A 25119-nucleotide genomic window follows, 5' to 3' on the forward strand; every position below is an offset into this window, starting at 1 on the left:
AATGCGGCCGTTTTCGGAGATTTCGTCGTTCAAATGGTCCAATAACGCTATGTAATAGTCACAGTTGATGGTCCTTCCTTTTTTACGGTAGTCAATGAAAATTATTCCATTCACATCCCAAAATACAGACGCCATTACCTTGCCAGCCGACTGTTGCGTTTTTCCACGCTTTGGAACGGGTTCATCATGTGCAGTCCACTCAGATGACTGTCGATTGGACTTCGTAGTAAAATGATGGAGCCATGTTTCATCCATTATCACATAACGAGGCAAAAAATCGGGTCTATTACATGATCATCTTTAAACACTGCTCCGAATCATCAACTCGTCGTTGTTTTTGGTTAAAAGTGAGCTCGTGCGGCACAAACTTTGCACAGAGCTTTCTCATACCCAAATATTCGTGAATGATGTGATATACACGTTTAGTTGATATCTTTAGAGTGTCTGATATTTCATTCAATTTCTATTTACGGCCATTCAAAATCATTTTGTGGATTTCTTAAAGTTTTCGTCGGTAACAACCTCTTTTGGGCGTCCACTGCGTTCACCGTCTTGGGTGCTCATTTCACCACGTCTAAACTTACGAATTACCTTATACCTTCAAGCATACCAATCCTTCATGGTTGGTTTTCCTGGGGCAATGTCTGGAAACATGGTATCAAGCCAAATTTTTGCTTCTGTATTTCTTCCCTTCAAAATGTAATATTTTATCAACACGCAAAATTCCATTTTATCCATTTTATTCACAATAACGGCAGTTGCTTCACTCAAAATGTTATAATTCACAAACTAATGATCCGACAGCTGTCAAATTTATACATGCATCTTTTGAGAGGTCAGGCCGGGGTCTTTTAAATTGATCTGTTATAGTAAAATTAATATCCAAAACAATTGAGAGGTTTCATTGAAACCTGGTAAAAGTGCTTGAGGAATATTAACTGAGATAACTCCATCGATCGAGAAACAATTCTAAAAATGCGCTATCATCAGAAGAACCCGCATCGCGTGCGTTACGTAACAAGATCAACGGATGGTTATTGTAGAGCGACGTATCGACGTCAGGCTGTTTGAACGCGGTACCCAAGTGAAACCCCCTCGTGCGCCGCACCACGTAAAGAAGAAGTGGTGAACGATTGGTAGATCGAGAAAGTATGGTTCGGGCTCGTATATAAGCGGGATGGGAGATTCGTAACAACCAAAGTCTTGCCCGTCTTTGTATGTCGAACATGAAGGCTTTGGTAAGTTTAGATTCTTTGGTTGGGGTTTTATTTTGGTCAGCCGGGTACGAGACGAAAAGTGTCGTGACGTGATTCAGTGACGCGAACGAGCAGTGCCAAAAAATTAACGGAACCTTGTTGGGTGCGGAATAGATTTCGATCGATTTTGTGCCTACGCATCACTAAAAACGATTTTCAAATTTTCTTTTATATTCTGAAAGTTGTTCCGGAAGTTATATTAGTAGTAAAAACGAAACGTTTTTATATGTTTTGTTTTCACCACACATAAAACTGACAACTTCATATCAAGCAGAAGAAATTAATCTTTCATATAAATTTATAAAAGAATTATAATTTTATAATAACCGTATTCAACTTTAAATGATTTTTCAAAAATTCTTAAATAATCTTAATACCAAAATAACAATAGTAAATAATCTTATATAGTCAAACATTTTGTAATACTGGACTCAAAACTTTACATTAGTTAACGGAAATTAATTTCTGATACCTTTTTTAATTTGGTTTCATTTATTTTTTTTATTTATTAAGTTGTTCTTCATTCTTTTGCGTTTGTATCCTATTCTGGTGTTATCCAAAAGTTGTATTATTTCGATATTGGCAAGAGAATGGAGTCTTTCCTCAACTTCCTTGTGATTCTCTTGATTTCCTGAATGATAGTCGATATTTGAAGATACCAGTGTAATTAATCAGTCCTGTAGTATCCGGGTGTACCTACAATACTTCTCAGAACTTTGTTCTGGAAAACGGTATATCAATATATGTTTCAATACATACTTGCATAATAGCATTTTGTTATGTACTGATAATTGTAATTTTTATCCAATTCATTTTCCTATGTTTGAAATCCTGTTCTTTTCTTTTCTTTTTTGCATATTCCTAATACTTAAATAATAAAATTATTTAGTTAGGACCAAAATAACAAGATTATTTTTGTCTAGATCAGTAAAGCTCCAAACATTAACATATTTTCGTTCTTCATAAAGGTATTTTAAAATTCAATTTCATTCACCACTTATAATTGCACCACGAAAGAACCAAAAAGAAACGAGACTAATCTCAAAACGTGTTTCAAAGAATTAAAATAAATATTGCTTCGAAAAATATTCATTCAGTATTTTCGATAACTAATTTCTAATGTAAACGGACTCTGCGTTTTTCGTTTAAATAATTATTAAATATAATTTGGTTGATTGTTTTTATGCAGGACAAGTATTGAATGCAAATCATTCAAATTTACTATTTTTATAAGATATTTCGGTGAATCAACTATTTTAGATTAATCTAAATTAAGTTTGACATGTCTTTTTAGTCACTATTTGCAAAGATAATGATAATCATTCAAAATTTACTATTTATCTAACATTTTTAAATGAATCAGCTTTATTATTTTGGACCATTCTAAATTAATTTTAAAGATATATTTTTAGCACTACCATCTAACAAATTTGCTATATTAGTATTTTCATTTACTTCTTTACCTTCAAGTTCAATATACAACATTATTTATCGTAGTTTGCCAATCATATATATATATATATATATATATATATATATATATATATATATATATATATATATATATATATATATTGGCTGAAGTACACAATCAGTATCAAATATCAAATTTAATAGGTAAGTTACTATTGATGGAAAAGGAAATAAAATGTATGGTAAAAACAAGTAGAATCTGTATAATTGTTTTCTATTCTACTGCGGACTCTCCAGTAATTATACAGATTATTATATCAGCTACATACCATTAAATGCTTAATATATTTAACATTTTTTGAATGACATTTTTGTTGAACAATGATTTTGTTGAGAAATTATGTTTTGTAATGTATAATTAACGTTCTGTTAATTAATAACTAAATATTTCTTGCAAAGGACTGTAAAAAGCTTACTATCAATTCAATTTCATTAATCATCGTTTATACGGCATGAAATTAAGTTATGCAACTTGTTTTTTATTGTCATATATTGTTCGGAAATGGAAATCTAATTGAATCGTGTGAAAAATTAGCAAAAAGTCAGTGAACCAGGCACAATAAACACAGTAGGAAAAGAAAGTGGTCGGTTAAAGAGGAGTAAGCGACATATGCTTGGCGTATTTCCAATGGTCGCTTGAGAAACTGTCTTAACAATCAGCCTCTCTCGTTTTGTTGCGTTCGAAGTAGTTCCGAATTAACGCAATTAAAAAATCAAACGGCCATAGCCATACTTTCACAAAGTAGTGCGAGACGCGTGTTATTTTATGGATACAGGAAACAATATATTGATTAATTTTTTATCGATCATATATTAAATAGTTATTATTTTGTTTTTGACCTAAAATACACTTTAGTTATCTATTTGTCTGTGTTTTAATAAGTTTTAAATGTAATTCATTAATTAAATATCATTTTTAATGATATCTAGAAATATATAAATATGTATATGTTTATTCAAGCATTTCTTAATTATTTATTTTTCTATTTGTTTCTCAGTAATAAGTCTTTGTAAACACATACGAAAAATTGTCAGTGTTAGTCAGCAACATCGACATCTTTCGACAGAAATTTTTGTATCCTAATAAGCTATGTGATTTCATCCTAATTTCTTAACGTTTTATAATTGCTAAGTTTTCTATAGACACTTTAGGTTTAGCATCTATGTCACCGATTTTAATGTGCACTAAGATTTACTAATAACTTCACTGAACTAGATCAAATTTTCTGACTAATTAATTCATAATTACCTGGAGAAGCTGGAGAAGCTCGACATTGATGTGCTGATAGAGTCTGTGTTCATGTTTCTTGGTATAGTCCTTGATAGAGTTTTCGACTCGAAAGTATGCAATTTCAGATCTTTATGCAAATTGTCGTTACGAATGTACCATGGAGAATCAACAATACCTCAGTGTACATCGTTTTGGAATCTTTTTTATTTCTATTACTTTGGTTGGTATAACCCAAAGTTGATCAGAGATCAGAAAGTCAGATCAGAATCAGAGGATCAAAGGTATTTCGCTGTATTTCCATACAGGACTATTTGTTGATTAATTTTCTCCAATATCTAGGAATGCAATGTTATCTGTAACAACATTTTCATTGAATGCGTTCAAATGTTGTAGGCAGGTAAATGACTGGTCCTAACACACTTACCTGTGACACACCTGTCTGTATTTTCTTCAAGTTGAAATAGGAATCTTCTTATTTTACTCTGAAGAAAATCAGTAAAAAGCAGTGGCTAAGTTCAGAGTAAATTAGCCTTTTTCAACCATTTTTTATTTTCATTTTAAGATAGTTGGCATATAATCAAGAATTAAGAATCTTTCGGTTGTCTTACTTAACTTGACACTACTTAACAACGATTTTTATGATTCAATGCAATTAGTAAATATGAAAATGATATTCTAGAGAAAAATTTTAATAAGTTATAATCTATATTTCAATATAAAAATGTCAATGACAAAAATCACTTAACCAGTAAATTTTGATATCGAAAATTATGTATTTTTTGACAAAATCTTCAAAAAACTAATATATATTCATTGAAAATATTTAAATTATGACAGAACAATATTTATTTATATAAAACTAAATGATATAAACAGGTTTTTTTTGTTTTAAATTTGCAAAATACTTTCTATTTTATTTATTTAGTTTTTTCCACCATAAAAAAACATTAACAAGTTTCTTATCTGAAATTTAAAGCACTGTTTTTATTTAAATTGCGCAATCTACATGGCCTTCAGGTATTACAAATTTAGTAATGGTTTTTAATATCAACAAAGCAGCTAGCGAAGTTGTATCAGAAAGCTGAAGTATCGCTGCATATATGGTAAATAAATAAAATACTACCATAACAAAAAAGATACAAGTAATTTATTCTAAAATTTATTTACATAACATATTCGGCCTTCAGAAACCAAACCATTTTTTTATAACTCACTGAATCAAAAACGAAAAACTGCTTTTTATCAAAACGATATCAGGAAGTCGAATATAACCAGTGCATCAACTTTCTCCGAAATCATAACATCTGTTATACAACGTAATTTGTGATGACACAATATAAAAATATGTTTAATACCAGTATGACTCTTGGTTTCACTTGTCTTGTAAAACATTTGACCTACTAAAACGACGAAAAGGTCAACTCAACGAAAGCCATTTCACTTTCAGTTGTGCGGCTTAGGCCTAATGAAAGTTAATTAAACTTACAGGCGGTTTACTTAAATTAAGTATATTTTTCAATAAGAATAATAAATCATCATATTATTTGTTTATTAAAATAATCTTGTCGCTTTAACATATTAAAATACTTTTTCAAAATGTCTTTATTTTAATTGAATGAAATTTTATTAGATGCTTCTTGGGCATTCTGATTATTTCTCCCCATTGAAAATGACTCTCTTAAGAGTAATTTGTTTAATATATTATAATCGAAATATTTTTCATAATTTTCTAGAAAAAGTTTTCTCTTTTTTATGCCAATACCATTTTGAAACGACGATTTTGGTTTAACAAGTATCTATTTTCGCATCTAATCTGAACAGGCTGAAAGTGATAAATCTTGTTAGTACACTAAGTGCGTCAAATTTTCTCATTCCATTCAAGGTGCAATAGTGTATATGTGACAACTTTTACGTCTTTTTTACAGCAATTTATTCAACTGAAGTCTGCTATATCTGCAAAGATATCCATCTAATACTCTTTGGTAATATTTTGCTGCGATATCGATGTGGATGGCTCTCCAGGGCCAACCTAAGACTTTTTGTTGAATTAAAGAAAATCCTTCTTTTTCTTGCTTAGAAAGTAATCAAATCGTGATTTTGAATATCAATGAGTACCAAATGATGTAGTAGCCATTTTTGCCTGCTTTTAATCATTCCCATAGCATATAAACATTTGGAAACAATTGATTAATCAATTGCTAAATAAGTCTGAAAAGTCTTTGGGGCCTTGAGCAGGGTTTCTGTCCAATAAAACTTATTGGTCTGCATTCCAATTTATTTTTATCTTATTCATTATTGTTTTCGAACTTTCTGGATTCTCCAGACCGTCCTTTGTCAATGGCGTTAATATCACCACTTTTAAATCGTTGAAACCCAAACTGAGTAACATCAATACCAAGTTTGGCAAGTATTTGGCTTGATAGCAGATAGTAAGTCGAAAATACAATTTTGAGCCTTCCTTGATTATCGTCTGTGTACATTGAATAATTTTAAATAGAACACTGTTAGTTCTTTTATGAACAGGTAAAAACTATCACATTAGATGAATTTTTCTAATATTCATACTTATTTTTTTATTAACTTAAATGGTGTCAATGTAAATTCGATTCAGTGCTCAATAAATTAAAATCTAGTGATAGACAAAATAATTGCTTTTATTGTTACTTTATTGTTTTATCGTCGAATATTGACTAACTATTAAACTTAACTATGGATATCTTGTAGTTGCAATTCAGATTCTTTATTTTAAAATGTGTAGACTTTATCCTTACCTTTTGTTAAATAAGGAACAAATAGTTTTAATATAGTTTAATATTAAGTAATAATATGAAAAATCAGGTTTAATCATAAGCCATTTACACAATGTATTCCTTAGGCTATGCTTTTACTAGTTACAATTGCACAAGTGATATGGTCAAGGTTTTGATCGAACTTGATAAATCGGGAACTAGTTTTGTACGAGTTCGAAGTGACTAATAGATATTTTCGTGATTGTTGCAGATCATTTTAGGTACGGTATGCTTCTGCGCCTGCGCTTTAGCTGCCGAGGCTGAGAAAAAGAAAGAAGTCTCGGAGGAAAGTAAGAAACAGGATAAGAGAGGCGTCCTACTTGGCGATCACGGTTTTGGAGGCGGCGACTTGGGAGGCGGATACGGAGGTGGTTTCGATGGCGGATACGGAGGCGGCCATGGAGGTGATTTCGGCGGTGGCGCTGGAGGTTTCGGAGGTAAAACAACGCAATCTAGCTAAATACTAATTTCAGTCTAGGTAGTTAAATTTGTCAATCTTAATTCAGATTAAAAAAATGTCTTTTTGTTCATTTATCTCAAATGAGATTTTATTAGCCGTATATTATTGGCTTATAAATTAGTTTTAAAGGATTTTTTTAATGGGAAGCATTTTTGTGAAAATATTTATTGCAATAAAATATTTTATTGTCCATCGACAGCAGCTACTTTTTCCGATCTTTTGATGCTATCAAAAAATCGACTGTTTTTAGTATATGTAAGGTACATAGATCTACCTTAGAATAGTGTGATAATATTGACTAAGTATACATACATAATTATATGTTGATATTTTTTAATGATTGATTTAATTTAATTTGCTTATAATAGTTAAAAAAATCTTATTAATCTTTAATAGCCTGTCTAATCCTTAGTAGTCTTCTGTTAATATTGTCAACTCTCTAATTACAATATTAATATATCTAGAAGAAAATCAATTGAATTTTCTTTAACTTATTCATATTGTCGCCATACCTATATATTCAGCACACCCTTAGCTTGTCATCATTATTTCTCTTTTTAACGGCTCAGCCAAATTTACTGAAAATGCTAAATTAGCGCTTATTCTTTAATTAAATTGCAAAATTTGTTTCAATAATTTTCTATTTGGAATAATCTTCCTCAAAATGAAGCTTGACATCTTTATAAGTTGACATACTAACTATAACATATGTTTCCATATTATTTCGCTAGGAAATAATCATCTTTGCCATTATAAATTAATAAACACATTCTGTATTAGGATTTTTCTTAGGATATGGAGGTGATGGAGGCGGTCACGGCGAACACGTCAAGACTGTCGTCGTCGAAAAGAAAATTCCGGTACCGTACACCGTAACCAAACACGTACCATATCCCGTTGAAAAGAAGGTACCATACGAAGTTAAAGTACCCGTACCACAACCCTACACCGTAGAGAAGAAAGTACCATTTCCAGTCAAAGAATACATCAAGGTACCATATATCGTACCCCAACCCTACGAGGTCATCAAGAAGGTACCTTATGAAGTCAAAGTACCAGTACCAAGGCCTTACGAAGTTAAAGTACCAGTACCTCAACCCTACACCGTTGAAAAGAAAGTCCCTGTACCAGTAAAAGTACCAGTACCACAACCCTATACCGTTTACAAGAAGGTCCCAGTACCAGTCAAGGTTAGTATTGTTTTTATGTTTTGTGTAGAGAACATATTGCTATTACTTCATATGAATTAATCAATCTTAATTATAATATCAAGAACAACATATACTACAATTCATACTTATGTTACATAACATTTAACCTTATTTAGGTTGAAGTACCAGTACCACAACCCTACACTGTCGAAAAGAAAGTACCATACGAAGTTAAAGTACCAGTCGACAGACCTTACCCAGTTCATGTACCAAAACCATACCCAGTCACCGTTGAAAAACACGTACCATACCCAGTAGCAAAACCAGTACCCTATGAAGTAAAAGTACCAGTCGACAGGCCATACCCCGTTGAAGTACCTAAACCAGTACCATACCACGTCAAGGTACGAACAATAATTTATATTGCTGGAACGTTTCTCACCCTATATAATTCCCAATCAACAGGTTCCAGTACCACAACCCTACACCGTTGAAAAGAAAGTACCAGTACCTGTGGAGAAGCCTTACCCAGTTCCAGTTAAAGTACATGTAGACAAGCCATACCCCGTCATCAAGGAAGTACCATATCCAGTTGAGAAACCAGTACCCTACCCAGTTAAAGTACCAGTAGCAGTACCAGTCAAGGTACACCATCACCACGACGATGGTGGTTATGGAGGTGGATTCGGTGGTGGTATCGGAGGCGGATATGGAGGTTCCTATGGAGGCGGTGACGAGTACGGTCACTAAAACAAGTGGCGTATTTAGATCTGAAGCAGTACTCAGCGGACGGTCTTCTGTCTCATTAAAGTTTAATATTAGTGAGGACAAAAGGCTGTTCGAACTCTCCCAGTATGTTTGTATATATACTCTAGTCTATACATAATTTAAAAAAATACTTTTATAAAAATTCATCGCCTTCCCTACCATATTACATATCTTCGTGTGAGAGAAAAAAAAGCCAACATATGTTCTTACAATTCGCTGTCAGCATAATGGAAAAACTCGCATAATGGTGTTACCTAATCAGGATTTCTTCATGCGAATATGTGAAAAGCGCTTTCCATAACACGTATTCGCATGCAGTATTAATAACTAAGAATCTATGTTGATTATTGTGTATTTATCTTTGTTTGTAATAAAACGATTTCATTGATTAATTGTCGTTTCATTATTTTTAATCACAGGTTTATACAACAATCATGCTAGATTACTGTGAATTTTGCAACAATCCTAAGCAATTAGTTATTGAGTAAGGCATTAGTCTTTATAAGCAGTCATATATATATATATATATATATATATATATATATATATATATATAAATGAATCGTTGTTCGTTAGTCTCGCTGAAACTCGAGAACGGCTGGACCGATTTGGATAATTTTGGTCTTGAATTATTTGTGGAAGTCCAGGGAAGGTTTAAAAGGTGAATAAATGTGAAAATGATAGAAGTTAAATAAAAACAACAATTTATTTATTTATTTTATTAGAATGTATGAGGGGAGAATGAATACTAACTGTTTTGTAGATATTGTAAATGCATTAGACATAATTCAGTGATTACTTTTATTAAGATTGGTGTACACAGATAGTAGTAGAAGAAATAAAATATATAGTAATAGTAAGATGACTTAACATGAAAACACACCATCGAAGGAAACAAGAGCAAAACATAAAAAGGTAAATATGCTCTCGAATGAAGGTAAAATACAATACTTTTATATATAATCGTTAATTAGGTGTATTATGCCTCCAGGGGGATGCCACTACATAAAAAATACGCCTAGAATTCTACCTCATGGGTGGTGTGGAAAAGAATTCATTCTAAATAAAACAACTTTAACCTACAAACTATTATAGCTTTGTCTTAATTGTAGTTTCAAGTCCTTCGATAATATATGTATTTGATGTACTATAATGTAAAAATAAATTATATTTCATAACAGTACTTTTGTTTAATTATTTTATTTAGATTAGAACTTTGTTGTATGTCAAAGCCAAACTGATTTGAACTGGTTTTCCAACGCGCGAACACGCGACGTGCGCCAAACAGGGAAGTTCCAAGTTGATTCCGCAATTTATATATATATATATATATATATATATATATATATATATATATATATAAATGAATCGTTGTTCGTTAGTCTCGCTGAAACTCGAGAACGGCTGGACCGATTTGGATAATTTTGGTCTTGAATTATTTGTGGAGGTCCAGGGAAGGTTTAAAAGGTGAATAAATGTGAAAATGATAGAAATTAAATAAAAACAACTATTTTGCTTTTCTTTGATGTCGAGGATCGAATCCGACAACGTATGTGCGCTAGAACTTTCTTAACTTCGGTGATCCTTTGTGATAGTGACATTTCAAATTATGTGCTCTTTTTTTTGTTGATTTTTTGTGAGAGTGACTCTTTACTGTTAAGTGCGTGAGAACTTTTCTCACTTTGATTAATTACAATTTACAATGCCGAGGAGAAGACGACTTGACTTAGGTTTTCGCAGTCTATGAAATGTGCGAAGAGCTACCTCATGTGCTAACCGCACTGATGACCAGAGAGAGGCAGATCAAGAATATAGTCGTATTGCTATGTCGGAATTGCGTTCGTTAGAGAGTGACAGTAAAGGTATGCTTAGAATGCAACGAGTTCGTGCACATCAAACACAACAACAGCGAGCACGACATAATGAAATTGAGCGACTCCGCAGACATAGGGCTCTTGTAATCCTGGAACGAGCTGCAACATGATGCGGCAATATTGTACCGACAAATCGGTAACAATTGGGGAAATGAAAATAATTTGTAAATATTGCAAGGCGTTAAAATACAGTGGTGAATCTACTGGATTATGTTGTGCTGGAGGCAAAGTAAAATTGTACTCTTTAGTACTCTTTTATACTTTTTTTTATTGAACTCTTTATTTTCTGGTATTGGAAATGATTCTAAGCACTTCTTGACCAACATTCAGAAATATAACAGCTGTTTTCAGATGACATCATTTGGCGCTACACATATTATACAGGACAGTTTCATGCCCACTTTCCCACAGTTGGCCTAAAATTGCATGCAGTAGTTACCAAAAATATGATACATGGACCTTGCGGAGTTTTCAACTACAATCCACCCTGTATGGTTGACGGCAAATGTTCCAAGCGATACCCAAGAAACCTGATTGCTGAAACCATAACGGGAAATGATGGATACTCATTGTATCGTCGGCGATCAGTTGCGGACAATGGGTGATCGGTAGTTGTGAAAGTAAGAGGACAAAATGTTGATGTAGAGAATTGTTGGATCGTGCCATACTCGCCAATATTATCCAAAGCTTTTGAGACTCACATCAATGTGGAGTATTATAACTCTGTGAAGTCGATAAAGTATATATAAATATATTAACAAAGGTAGCGATATGGCCGTCTTCGCTGTAACCAATGCAAATGACGAAATATGACAGTACCAGTTGTGTCGCTATGTAAGTAGCCACGAAGCAATTTGGCCTTTGCGATGACCATAAATAAATCTCAAGGTCAGACGTTGGAAGTTTGCGGAATCAACTTGGAACTTCCCTGTTTGGCGCACGTCACGTGTTCGCGCGTTGGAAAACCAGTTCAAATCAGTTTGAATTTGACATACAACAAAGTTCAAATCTAAATAAAATTGAACACATTTAGTTGTTTCCTCTCTCATCACTCTGTCTCGGAAATTTCCAGCATTGCACAGTATTATCACATATCCTGAAAGTTTGTTTTTGTTTGGATTGGAAACGAGCAAGAGAAACAAGTTTGAGAACTGTAAGTAGTCAAAAGGTACTGGCCATTGAAAATTTAAAATTGTATGGTAATTCACTAATTGGGAGTTAATTAATTGAAAAGTTTCTTGGAAACGCATGGAATTTATTGATATTCAATCATTCAACTGTTGAATTACTTGGTCTAATTCATAAAATTATATTGGAAACGCTGGTTTAATAGAGTTAATAAGTAAGCCATAACACGTGTATCCAGCGCGAAGGACCATGTCTTTTGATTCTGTCAATTCCATCCATCTTGAAGGACCAAGTTGAATTACTTTGTGTAATTCATAAAACAATAACTAGACGCTGGTTCACTAAGCTTAAGTAATAAGTCATCCAGAAGGATATGAATGATACAAATTAGTTCCTTGAGTATTCGCTATTTTACTTGATGTAAAAGCAAGTAATCAGTTGTTAAGTCCCCTGCCTGACACGTACATGGCCGCTTTTGTTATTGTAAAAAAAATAGATAAAAAGGAATTTCGCAAAAAAATACAGTCTAAGCAAAAACTTGGCTTGATGCCGAGTTTCTGAACACTGCCCCAGGAAAATCAACCATCAAGGATTGGTATGCTAAGTTTAGATGTGGTGAAATAAGCACCGAAGACGGTGAAAGCAATGGACGCCCAATAGATGTTGTTACCGACTAAAACATTTAAAAATCCATAAAATGACACTCTAAAGATATCAACTGAACGTGTACATCATGTCATTCACGAATATTTGAGTATGAGAATGTTCTGTGCAAAGTGGGTGCCGCGCGAGCACTCTTTGTTGTTGATGATTCGGAGCAGTGTTTGAAGATGATCAAGCGTAATAAACTTGAGTTTTTGCGTCGATATGTGACAATGGATGAAAAATTGCTCCACTATTTCTCTCCGAAGTCCAATCCACAGTCGTCCGAGTGGACTGCACACGATGATCCCGCTCCGTTATGGCGTCCGTATTTTGGGATGCGCATCGAATAATTTTTATTGACTACCATGAAAGAGGAAGGACAATCAACAGCGACTACTACGTAGCGTTATTGGGCCATTTGAAGGACAAAATTGCCGAAAAACGGCCTTATTTGAAGAAAAAGAAAGTGCTGCTTCACCAAGACAATGCACCGTGTCACAAGTCAGTGAAAACGATGGCAAAAATCCATGAATTGGGATTCAAATTGCTTCCTCATCCACCGTATTCTCCAGATCCCTCAGTGGTTATTTCCTTTTCTCAGATCTCAATAGAATGCTAGCTGGGAAGAAATTTTCGTCGAATGAAGAGGTGATCGCCGAAACTGAGACCTATTTTGAAGCAAAGGACAAATCGTACTACAATAATCGTATCGAAAAGTTGGAGGGTCGCTATAATCAGTGTGAAGTCATCACCCTTGAAGGGAATTATGTTGAATAAAAAAAATCTATTTTTGCCAAAAAATATGTTTTACTATGGTAGGCCCGGGACTTTTCAATTGACCTGTTATCTTAACTACGTATATTATAATTATTCTTACAGTTACAATGACATACCCGGAAATCATACATCTTACTTGATTAAAAACTTGGCGTGAATTCTAAACTAAATTTAATTATGACGTGAATAGGTAACATGAATGAATTAGAGCCTCTTGGTTCGCCTTATTTCAGGTGGCGTGTATGTCACACCCACTCTGAAAGCATTCTGAATCTTCCAATGACGTTTTCGACACATCCAAGTTGACCAGCTACAACCAGATGGTCTTTTGCTAATGTTGCTTCGCGTTCGGGATAATTGGTATTTGTATGCGACATAGACCTTGGGTTATGACTTAGATTGCTGTATTTGGTTTAACTACCGGGGTTTGTGGATTCGTAGGGTTTTAATTAGCGTTGGGAACTATCGACTGAAAATAGTCGAGACAGTCGATAGTCGCAAAACAGTCGAAACTGTCGATAGTCAAAAAACTAGCGACTGAAAAGAATAATTACTATATTCAGTCAAATGCACGGTTGGACTGATTTGTTCAATTCGTAATGTTAGACTAAGATTTACAACCCCTTTTCTGTATAAATTGCGAGAAAGTAAAGGCTGTAGATAATTGCTTGGAGCAGTTAATTTTATATGTGCTTATTATTTTCCAACGGTAATATAGAGAGACAGAGATGTACACATTTTTTCACATACTAACTTTAAAAAAGGAAAGAAAAAAATAATAATTGAATTCCATTAAAATGCAATTAAAAATTTCATTTTAAAGGAAGTAGAATTACTTCCATATTTGAATGTTCTGTGGATCTGTAAGAAGGAATGGAATTTTTCTATTGAATGGAATAATATCCCACAAATGTTTTATCGTATTTTAATATATTAATTGCTATTTTTAAATATTATACTATAATAAATATAGACAATACAATGGAACCTAAGCAAAAAATAAAAACTAAAGGAGTACAATAACCATAAATACTAAATAAAAATTAAACATATACCTAATCGTAGAAAAAAAAAACTAATTCATGATATAATTTAAAATGATCGCACAATAACTATTAGAGTTTTTTAAATAAAGTAAATGCTTTATTTATTATTGAACGGAAATATTTTTTAACAAATATCGAGAGAGTAGTCGAAATATTACCTATTATTGCCATAAAAACAGTCAAAAGTGTTTTACTATTGTTCATTCACAATTTTAATCTTTTTACCCTATTACATTAACAATCTTGAAAAATATTGTTCCTAAATGCTGTTAAAATACCAAAAAAATCTTAAGACTATATATATTACATATAAATCTATGTAAACATAAATTGAGTACATTTTTGTCAAGGTCGCGGCTAGGACGACAGAGTCAGACGTTAAAATCAGTCGAATGGAACTAGTAGAACCAAAAATGCTAATTAAAAGTATATGACTGAAATAGTCGATAGTTAATAGTAACAACATCAGTCAGACGGAAAACAGCCATTGAAACAGACGATAGTAAAAAATAGTGAATTACTAAACAGTCGATAGTTGATTTCAGTCGATAGTTCCCAACACTAGTTTTAATCAATATATCTCCGTATTGTAAGGTGGCAAGGGAGAACCTCACACTGAGCATGTTTGTGAAGCCTTTCGAGATATATTTGAAAATATTCACATTTCACACAAACCAAGGGGCATTGAGTAAAGCGCGGACTTTGGATTGGAACACTGGAAGTAGTGCAAGTTATCTTTCTGAGACTACGACTAACCAGTATTTTGTAAAGAGTCGCTTTCGGGAGAGAAGTGGGTATAGAGTGCTGGATTTGGGCTGACCATTGGAACCTGCGGTCGAACTAGAGACCGAGGTATGATACCTTCTGGAGCCAGGGTATAGGAACTTTTCGATGTGGAGGCGATATGCACATAACTTCTTCCTACAATGAAACAGAATAACCTGAGTTTTTCTCGGGCTAATCTGCAGTACCACACAATCGCCTGTTTGAGTTGGGTCTGTATTTTAAGTCTTTTACGGATACGGTCGGGACTGTATCCGGTAGTGAGGAAAGCTGTGTCGCCTGAATAAAATGCTATGTTTCATTGCGGGTGATAATGGAAATCAGCCATATACAATTAGAGCAAGGCCGGTGCTAATGGAGAATCTTGTGGAACTCCTGCGGATATTTGCTTTTGAGAGGAAAATTACGTCACTAATCTTTACTGGGAAAAACCTACCTTACAAGTACGTATGAATTAGGGATACTAGGATATTTGGGATATCCGGTAAATACAAACTCACTCCTTCGGAGATTTGTTTCCGAGAGGAGACTGGATCGCCGATATTTACTTGAAAGGACCTAACTTCCAAGTAAGAGTGAATTAGGGAAATCAGATCATTCAGTAAACCTAGTCTTTTGGCTTTGAATATTAGACAACTGGGGCACACTTGGTGAAAGCTTTTGATACATCTAGAAACATGGCTTCAGTTTTGCAACCTTTTCGAACCTTTTGGGACAATTTTACTAATTTATCTTCTCTGATATCCTGAATACCAACCCCCTTCATTCCTTATTGCATGTTGCTGCTCTGTTTTTCTTTTTCTCCTTTCTTTCTTCCCGGTATCATTCAAGGTAATTTTCTATAATATTTCCTAACAATTGACAATTAACTTTTGTTATATTTTTTAAATATATTTTAAGGTCTCCTTTTACCTACGAGGGGTTATCTGGACTAGATCTACAGTTAAAGGCTCCGAACCACGGTCCTCGGCATTAAGCCTACCGACTAGCGTCTTACCGAGCCTGGTTACTGGTGTGACTGGAATCATTTTCCTTGTCGGGTTTTACATTCTTGCCTAGGACAATCACAAATATTAAACAATCACAAACCTAAATTTACCGTCCGGTCGCTTTTATTGCTGCGCTACCGAGCCGGCTTACAATTAAATTACTCTTGTATCTTGTAAAAGTTTCTTTGTTTTTATAGCTTTTTTTCATTATTTATAATCTTTATATACACCAAGACTCCAATCTGGTAATGAAAAATCAAAGATGACAATTACACTTAAGTTTTTTATTACTTGATGATTACTTTCCCACTAAGAAAGCAAGCTTCCTCTCTTCACGTCCCTCTTCATCGTCAACCCTCTCGAATCCACCGACGCTATGGTCCGGCCAGATAGCAAAGTCCGTCCTGTATCCGAACCAGATCGTATTGTGTTTCAGATATTTCGCACATGACCATCAAAAGACCCGCCTTCGTTGTCTGATTAAACTTTTTCCCATTCTAAATAAGCTAGACAGTTTTTTAAGGGACTGCCGGTTATTGTTGGTCCTATTCGTAAGTTTATATATAGGGCTTAGAGAACCATTCTTGCACCAATTTAGTGTAAAAACCATTCAGTTTGCTTTTTAGGACATATCCTTATGATATGATACGTCGTAGAAACATACCATACAGTTGCTTGTATGGTATAAGGTTTAGAACGTTATGTTCACACACGGAGGTCGCGACTTCGATTCTCAATGGGGGCAGAAAGTTTTTTTTGTTCTAGTTTGGTTGGAAATTTTGTCAGATCACCAAGACTAGGTTACGGATCGCGGGTCCTGAAGGGTTTCTTGTTTTTAATCATCGTTTCTTTACCGCTATTTTTCGTCATAAGAGCTGCACTTTTAATTGGACTACCCAATATAATACTTACTAAAATAACTGTATAATTTGTTGAGTAAATATCTAACACCAAAAAGGGAAAAATAAAATATTTTTAACAAAAAAATTGAACCGACTTCAAAAAATAAATCAGTAAAACTCTAAAATTAAAAAATAATCAAACTTATATTTTTAGCACAAAAAAAACATTTTAAAATAAAATATGTACATAATAATCGTTGTATTAACTAAATAAAAATAAACAAAAACCTTATTTAACTTATCTACTACACGTATTTTATATTCTATTATAAACACACGATTTAGCTTAATACCTATATACAATACTGTATAACACTAATTTAAACTTCCACCAACTAATCAGTTTGAAGTCGGTGCCGAACTCAAACAACACAAAAATAATAATAAAATTTTGTGACATATAGACAAAATGAAATTACGAACAAAACATATTTAATTTGTTGCTCGGCACCGACTTTAAAATAATCAGTTAATAGTAAACAGGTTTAGTTTTGTCTTCTGGGATGATTTCCAAAGTTGGTCGCTAGTCGGTAGGCTTAATGACGAGGACCGTAGTTCGGAGCCTTTAACTATAGATCCAGTCCAGATAACCCCTCGTAGGTAAAAGGAGACCTTAAAATATATTTAAAAAAATTTAAAAAAGTTAATTGTCGATTGTTAGGAAATTACATTGAATGATACCGAGAAGAAATAAAGGAGAAAAAGAAAAACAGAGCAGCAACATGCAATAAGGAATGAAGGAGGTTGGTGTTCAGGATATCAGAGAAGTTAAATTAGTAAAATTGTCCCAAAAATAATGCTCTAAGGCCTAAATATAAATCTAGGAATGTAACCAGCAATGTCCATTAAAATACTCTAACATATTTTATTGACGCTGCCTGGCCTCTAGCGTATTTAGAACAGGAAAACATCTTATAATCAGGCTCTTCCAAAAGATTGCAAAACTGGAGCCATCTTTCTAGATGTATCAAAAGCTTTCGACCAAGTGTGCCACAGTGATCTAATATTCAAAGCCAAAAGACTAGGTTTACTGAATGATCTGATTTCCCTAATTCACTCTTATTTAGAAGTTAGGTCCTTTCAAGTAAATATCGGCGATCCAATCTCCTCTCGGAAATAAATCTCCGAAGGAGTGAGTTTGTATTTACTGGATAGCCCTAATATCCTAGTATCCCTAATTCATACGTACTTGTAAGATAGGTTTTTCCAAATAAAGATTGGTGACATAATTTTCCTCTCAAAAGCAAATATCCGCAGGAGTTCCACAAGTTTCTTCATTAGCACCGCATATCTGCATATCACACGCAATGAAACATAGCATTTTATTCAGGCGACACAGCTTTCTTCACTACCGGATACAGACCCGACCGCATCCGTAAAAGACTTAAAATACAGACCCATCTCAAACCGGCGATTGTGTGGTACTGCAGATTAGCCCGAGCAAAATTCAGGTTATTCTGTTTCACTGTAAGAAGAAGTTATGTGCATATCGCCTCCACATCGAAAAGTTCCTATCCCCTGGCTCCAGAAGGAATCATACCTCGGTCTCCAGTTCGACCGCAGGTTCCAATGGTCAGCCCAAATCCAGCACTCTATACCCACTTCTCTTCCGAAAGCGACTCTTTACAAAATACTGGTCAGTCGTAGTCTCAGAAAGATAACCTGTACTACTTCCAGTGTTCCAATCCAAAGTCCGCGCTTTACTCAATGCCCTTGGTTTGTGTGAAACGTGAATATCTTCGAATATATCTCGAAAGGCTTCACAAACATGCTCAGTGTGAGGTTCTCCCTTGCCACCTTACAATACGGAGATATATTGATTAAAACTAGTGTTGGGAACTATCGACTAAAATCAACTATCGACTGTTTAGTAATTAACTATTTTTTACTATCGACTGTTTCAGTCGCTATTTTTGGTGCGACTGATTTTACTACATTTTACCAGTGATTGTTTCAGTCGCTATTTTCCGTCTGACTGATGTTGTTACTATTTACTATCGACTGTTTCAGTCATATACTTTTAATTACCATTTTTGGTTCTTCTAGTTCCATTCGACTGATTTTAACGTCTGACTCTGTCGTCCTAGCCGCGACCTTGACAAAAATGTACTCAATTTATGTTTACATAGATTTATATGTAATATATATAGTTTTAAGATATTTTTGATAGTTTGCTTGTAAATAACAATATTTTGTATATTAGTATAGCAGCATTTTGGAACGATATTTTTCAAGATTGTTAATGTAATAGGGTAAAAAGATTGAAATTGTGAATGATGAATAGTAAAACACTTTTTTATGGCAATAATAGGTAATATTTCGATGACTCTCTCGATTTTTGTTAAAAAATATTTCCGTTCAATAATAAATAAAGCATTTACTTTATTTAAAAAAACACAGGTTTAGGTATGTATTAAGCTAAATCGTGTGTAAATAGTGAAATGTAAAATACTTGTAGTATATACGTTATATAAGTTTTTTGTTTATTTTTATTTAGATATTTCAACGATTATTATGTACATATTTTATTCTAAAATGTTTTTTTTTTAATATTAAAAACCTAAGTTTGATTACTTTTTAATTTTTAGTGAGTTCCTTATTTAATCTCTATATACAACAAAACACCAATCTGGTAATGAAAAATCAGAGATGACAATTACACTTAAGTTTTTTATTACTTCATGATTACTTTCACACATAGAAAACAAGCTTCCTCTCTTCACCTCCCCTTTCATCGTCAACCCTCTCGCATCCACCGACGTTATGGTCCGGCCAGATAGCAAAGTCCGTCCTGTATCCGAACCAGATCGTATTGTGTTTCAGATATTTCGCACACGACCATCAAATGCCCCGCCTTGTTGTCGACGGTCACCCTTTTCGGCACTTCGTTGTCGGGGAAGGGAAGGCGAGCCGCCTGGTCGGAGACGGCTCGACCGATAAGGGACGAATTCGGTGGATTACTGTTTGTAAACAGATACTTGACTTGCTATCGAGCTAAATGGGTGCAATAATAGGCCGGTTACGATGCGTGGAAGATTGCGAGGGGACGGGAGTCGTGTACCCGGTGACAACTTATAATCCTATTAGGGATGTTAAAAAGATGTGATGTCGTTTCGTTTTAATTTTCGAGGGAGTTAAACATGATTGAAAGGCACTGCCTTGGAAGTAATAGGTCTGACGATATAATAGTTTGTATTTAGTAGGAGAGAAATTCTTAAACGGTCTGTACTTTTCACCTGAAAGAAGTCACCAGTCAATACATCATTATTTTTACAAACCAATAATTGATTTATGTATGCTCTTTTATAAGAATACATTCTTTTTTTCCTTATTTGTTTCACTCCTTCACCTTCAGAGTAGTAGTCATTAGATCATTAGGGTGTAATTGATGGTTAATGTTATATGTTTTGTTTACTTTAAATTTAATTTTAATGTAGGTAAATTTGATATTTTCATTGTGTCGTTCTACACTACTCTTGCATTCTACAAAATCCTGTCTAATTTTTTCGATTTTTCTAATTTAAGTTTCATCAGCATTGCCTCGACAACTACTAGCAACTTCACGTATAAAAAAATTAAATTTTTGCTACTATTTTTCATGAATAAACCCCAGTAATGAATCGACTACTGAACTGATTATCTTTTAATTGAGATATTGTAGATTTACTGACCTAAAACGAATGGATGTTTAATTACAACAAAATGTGTCTAAAATTAATTACTTTATACGTTAATAATTACCTTTATTATTACTTCTAGTAGGATTGTATATTATTTCAGTCATACCCTTTGCAACGTTTTTATTTCAAAAAAAGAATAATTGTCTTCTTTGCGTCTTCTTACCGTTCTGGAACGTGTAGCTATATCGGGGTGAAATGTTGGCATATGTGAGTTCTACTTGGTGTACAAAATGTTTTGTTACAAGTTTGGCGCTTAATATTCTCATTATAAGCAAAATTGAAGCTGTTTGGATATTTTAATATTATAAAACTTAACTTTACTTAACAAAACTTTAAAATATTAAATTCGGATATCTATCATCCGTTTGAAAGGTACGGAAAAAATTATCGACGAGGATGGGATTCGAACCCACGCGGGCAGAGCCCATTGGATTAGCAGTCCAACGCCTTAACCACTCGGCCACCTCGTCCTCTGCGTTGCGTGATCAGCCACATCGTCATCGTTAAATGTGACTATCTTATCAAAAAATTTAATTAACAGCATTAAAATAAGTTTTACTTGTCACTACATATTATAAGATAAAGTCCTAGGCCGCGTCTTTTTATTTGTTTGCGATAAATTTAAATACCATTGAACAGATTTCCATGTGATGGTCATCAGTAAGTATACAATTTGTTAAGGTTTTAGTGTAAATCGGTTAAAACATGGCGGTAAATATTGAAAATGTTGATAAAAATCTAGCCAGAAACATTCATCAACAACGCTGCCTAATCTCTTTAAGAAATACAACAAAAAATGTTTGGTGGGATAAATCTAGACAGAAAAATATTCGATGTTAAATATCTATATTTTAAGGATAAGGACAGTTTACTATATCTATTCTAACTTGTAAAAAAATAGTAACCTATCGCATTCCACTTGGGGTTCATAATTAATTAGTTGTGGGTTTTATTAACAAGCAGAAGTCACAAGTGGACGCTAAGACATTATCAAATATTTTTACGTTAATTTGGTATTTTTATGAAACAGAAATTACTTTCATAAAATAGTAATTACATTAGAATATCTTGGAGTTAGTTTCAAGTTTTCAGTTATGAGTTAGTTTAAATTAAGTTCTTTTTTCGAATATCTACATTAGTCGAAATATATGAGGTTTAATATTATTTCACATACATTAAAATATAAAAACGAAAAATTAAAAATAGCAACCAAAACCATAAATAATAGTAATCTTACAAAAACATATTCCTTTAATTAAACTTGACAATGAACTAATAGTCATACTTTTTGTAACAAATTATATACACTTTGTAAGAAATGGCACTCGTTCATTTGAGAATTATGATAAAAATAGGTCGACGAGGATGGGATTCGAACCCACGCGGGCAGAGCCCATTGGATTAGCAGTCCAACGCCTTAACCACTCGGCCACCTCGACGTGTGCGTTGCGTGCTTAGCCACATCGTCATCATTAATTGTGACTATCTTATCAAAAAATTTACTTAACGGCATTAAAATAAGTTTTACTTGTCACTACATATTATAAAGTAAAGTCCTAAGCCGCGTCTGCCTATCTGTTGGCGATAAACTTAAAGGCCATTGAACAGATTTCCTTCTAATTGTCATCATTTGATAGGCAAATTCATGAGAAAAGTTTCGGTATACGATTTGTTAAGATTTCGTGGAAATCGGTTGCAACATGGCGGTAGATATTGAACATTCATCGAAATTACTGCCTTATCTCTTAGTGAAATGTAACGAAAAAATGTGTGGTGGGAGAGGTCTAAACCGAAAAATATTCCATGATATATATCTATATTTTAAGGGTAAGGACAGTTTACTATATCTATTCTAACTTGTAAAAAATGGTCAACTATCGCACTCCACTTGGGGTTCATAATTAATTAGTTGTGGGTTTTATTGACAAGCAGAAGTCACAAGCAGACGCTAAGATATTACCAAATATGTTTACGTTAATTTGGTATTTATATGAAAGAGAAATTACTTTTATAAAATAGTAATTACATTAGAATATCTTGGAGTTAGTTTCAAGTTTTTAGTTATGAGTTAGTTTTAATTAAGTTTTTCGAATATCTACGTTAGTCGAAATGTATTAGGTTTAATATTATTTCACATACATTAACATATAAAAGCGAAAAATTAAAAATAGCAACCAAAACTATAAATATTAGTAAACTTACAAAAACATATTCCTTTAATTAAATTTGACAATGAACTAATAATCAAACTATTTGTAACAAATTATATACACTTTGTAAGAAATGGCACTCGTTCATTTGAGGATTATGATAAAAATACGTCGACGAGGATGGGATTCGAACCCACGCGGGCAGAGCCCATTGGATTAGCAGTCCAACGCCTTAACCACTCGGCCACCTCGTCATGTGTGTTGCGTGACCAGCCACATCGTCATCGTTAAATGTGACTATCTTATCAAAAAATTTAACATTATTTAATTAACAGCATTAAAATAAGTTTTACTTGTCACTACATATTATAAGATAAAGTCCTAGGCCGCGTCTTTTCATTTGTTTACGATAAATTTAAAGACCATTGAACAGATTTCCATGTGATGGTCATCAATTGATAGAAAAATGCATGGGGGATGTTTCGGTATACAATTTGTTAAGATTTCAGTGTAAATCGGTTGAAACATGGCGGTAAATATTGAAAATGTTGATAAAAATCTAGCCAGGAACATTCATCGACAACGCTGCCTAATCTCTTTCTGAAATATAACAAAAAGTGTTTGGTGGGATAGGATAAGGACAGTTTATTATATCTATTCTAACGTCTAAAAAATGGTCATCTACAGCACTCCATTGGGAGTTCATAATTAATTAGTTGCGGGTTTTATTGACAAGCAGAAGTCCCAAGTAAACTCTAAGATATTATCAAGTAGTTTGAAGCTAATTCAATTTTTTTTATGAAACAGAAATTATTTTTATAAAATAGTAATTACATTGCAATATAATGGAGTTAGTTTCAAGTTATTATTTCACACACATTTGCAAATAAAAACGAAAAATTTAAAATAGCCACCAAAACTATAAATATTAATAAACTTCAATTAAAATTGACAACGAACTAGTAATCATATTTTTTGTGATAAATTATAGACAGTTTGTAAGAAATTGCTCTCATTTATTTGAGAATTATGGCAAAAATACATCGAAGAGGATGGGTTTCGAATATACGCGGGCAGAGTCTATTGAATTAGCAGTCCAATGCCGTAATCAGTCAGCCACCTCGTCATGTTTGTTCTATGCTAGGTTACATAGTCGTCGATTATTTTCACATATATTTTGACTCGTGTACATGGCCTTACATAGAGTATATAAAACAGTGTTCTCATAGAAATAAAAATATTTACATGGTATTAAATATAAGTTATAATACATAAAAATGTTTAAAAAACAAAAATTATTAATATATTTGAAAAAATTGATTTATTTAACAGAAAGAAGAGGCAACTTGAGAGTAAAAACAGACCAACCAATCTCGGTCATTCACGATTCATAATTATCATTAGATATTAAAAAAAAAGATGGCCGTATAGTCTAGGCCGTATCATATAACATCTTCCTCCTAAAAGTACGGCCACACGGATGTACGCAGTCGTTATTCCATCTGAACAGCTTATACTTGTAAAATTATATTAGAGGATCGCCTGTAACCTTCGTCCACCAGTTTGCCTTGGAATATTCTTCGAAATGCTACTGTTTCTACCCAAATTTCAATGATATCTCTTTATGGAATCGTTTCCTAGCTTTGGTGAATCAAGATTCCAATAGTCTATGGTTAAGATTTTTTTTTGGCCGAGAACCGGGAAGGAAAGAGTACATTTGGAAAAGTACTTATCCCAATTTTTATTGTACAGTAATTAGTGCTTGAAGAATAAACGAATATATCTACAAGGAACTTGTTATGCTGTCTTGTTACTATTTTTATTTAAAGGTCATTTTTACTATATACATATATATGTACACCATTCTGTATATAAATATATGTATATAAAGGTTAATTTAAAACTTATGAACATTCATTTTTCATTTAAAAAATAATACATAATATACCTTACGTCTTGAAGACAAATATTATGTAGATATCAGTAGAAGTTTGGATATAAATAAGACAAAGAGTTA

General features: G+C 33.3%; 1 protein-coding gene and 3 non-coding genes across 5 annotated transcripts; 1 reads left to right on the forward strand and 3 right to left on the reverse strand.

Annotated features, from left to right (window-relative positions):
* Positions 1-1162: 1162 nt before the first annotated feature.
* Positions 1163-9520, forward strand: LOC143200496 (uncharacterized). 2 transcript variants are annotated; one of them, XM_076410933.1, is made up of 5 exons: positions 1163-1238; positions 6961-7186; positions 7990-8399; positions 8537-8764; positions 8826-9520. In XM_076410933.1, the coding sequence occupies exons 1-5, from the start codon at positions 1218-1220 to the stop codon at positions 9108-9110; spliced, it is 1170 nt and encodes a 389-aa protein (XP_076267048.1). In that variant the 5' UTR covers positions 1163-1217; the 3' UTR covers positions 9111-9520. The 2 variants fall into 2 exon arrangements, with proteins under 2 accessions (XP_076267048.1, XP_076267049.1); XM_076410934.1 differs by having other exon boundaries at positions 8002-8399.
* An 11820-nt stretch (positions 9521-21340) lies between these two features.
* Positions 21341-21422, reverse strand: TRNAS-GCU (transfer RNA serine (anticodon GCU)). The gene has a single exon. It is a non-coding gene; the product is annotated as a tRNA-Ser (tRNA).
* Positions 21423-22309: 887 nt separating this feature from the next.
* On the reverse strand, positions 22310-22391 carry TRNAS-GCU (transfer RNA serine (anticodon GCU)). Its single transcript has one exon. It is a non-coding gene; the product is annotated as a tRNA-Ser (tRNA).
* Positions 22392-23274: 883 nt separating this feature from the next.
* On the reverse strand, positions 23275-23356 carry TRNAS-GCU (transfer RNA serine (anticodon GCU)). Its single transcript has one exon. It is a non-coding gene; the product is annotated as a tRNA-Ser (tRNA).
* Positions 23357-25119: the final 1763 nt, after the last annotated feature.

This window comes from Rhynchophorus ferrugineus, unplaced genomic scaffold, assembly GCF_030347505.1.
Source record: "Rhynchophorus ferrugineus isolate W39M unplaced genomic scaffold, kcgeb_rfMv2 rfM8, whole genome shotgun sequence".
Classification (NCBI taxonomy): domain Eukaryota; kingdom Metazoa; phylum Arthropoda; class Insecta; order Coleoptera; family Curculionidae; genus Rhynchophorus; species Rhynchophorus ferrugineus.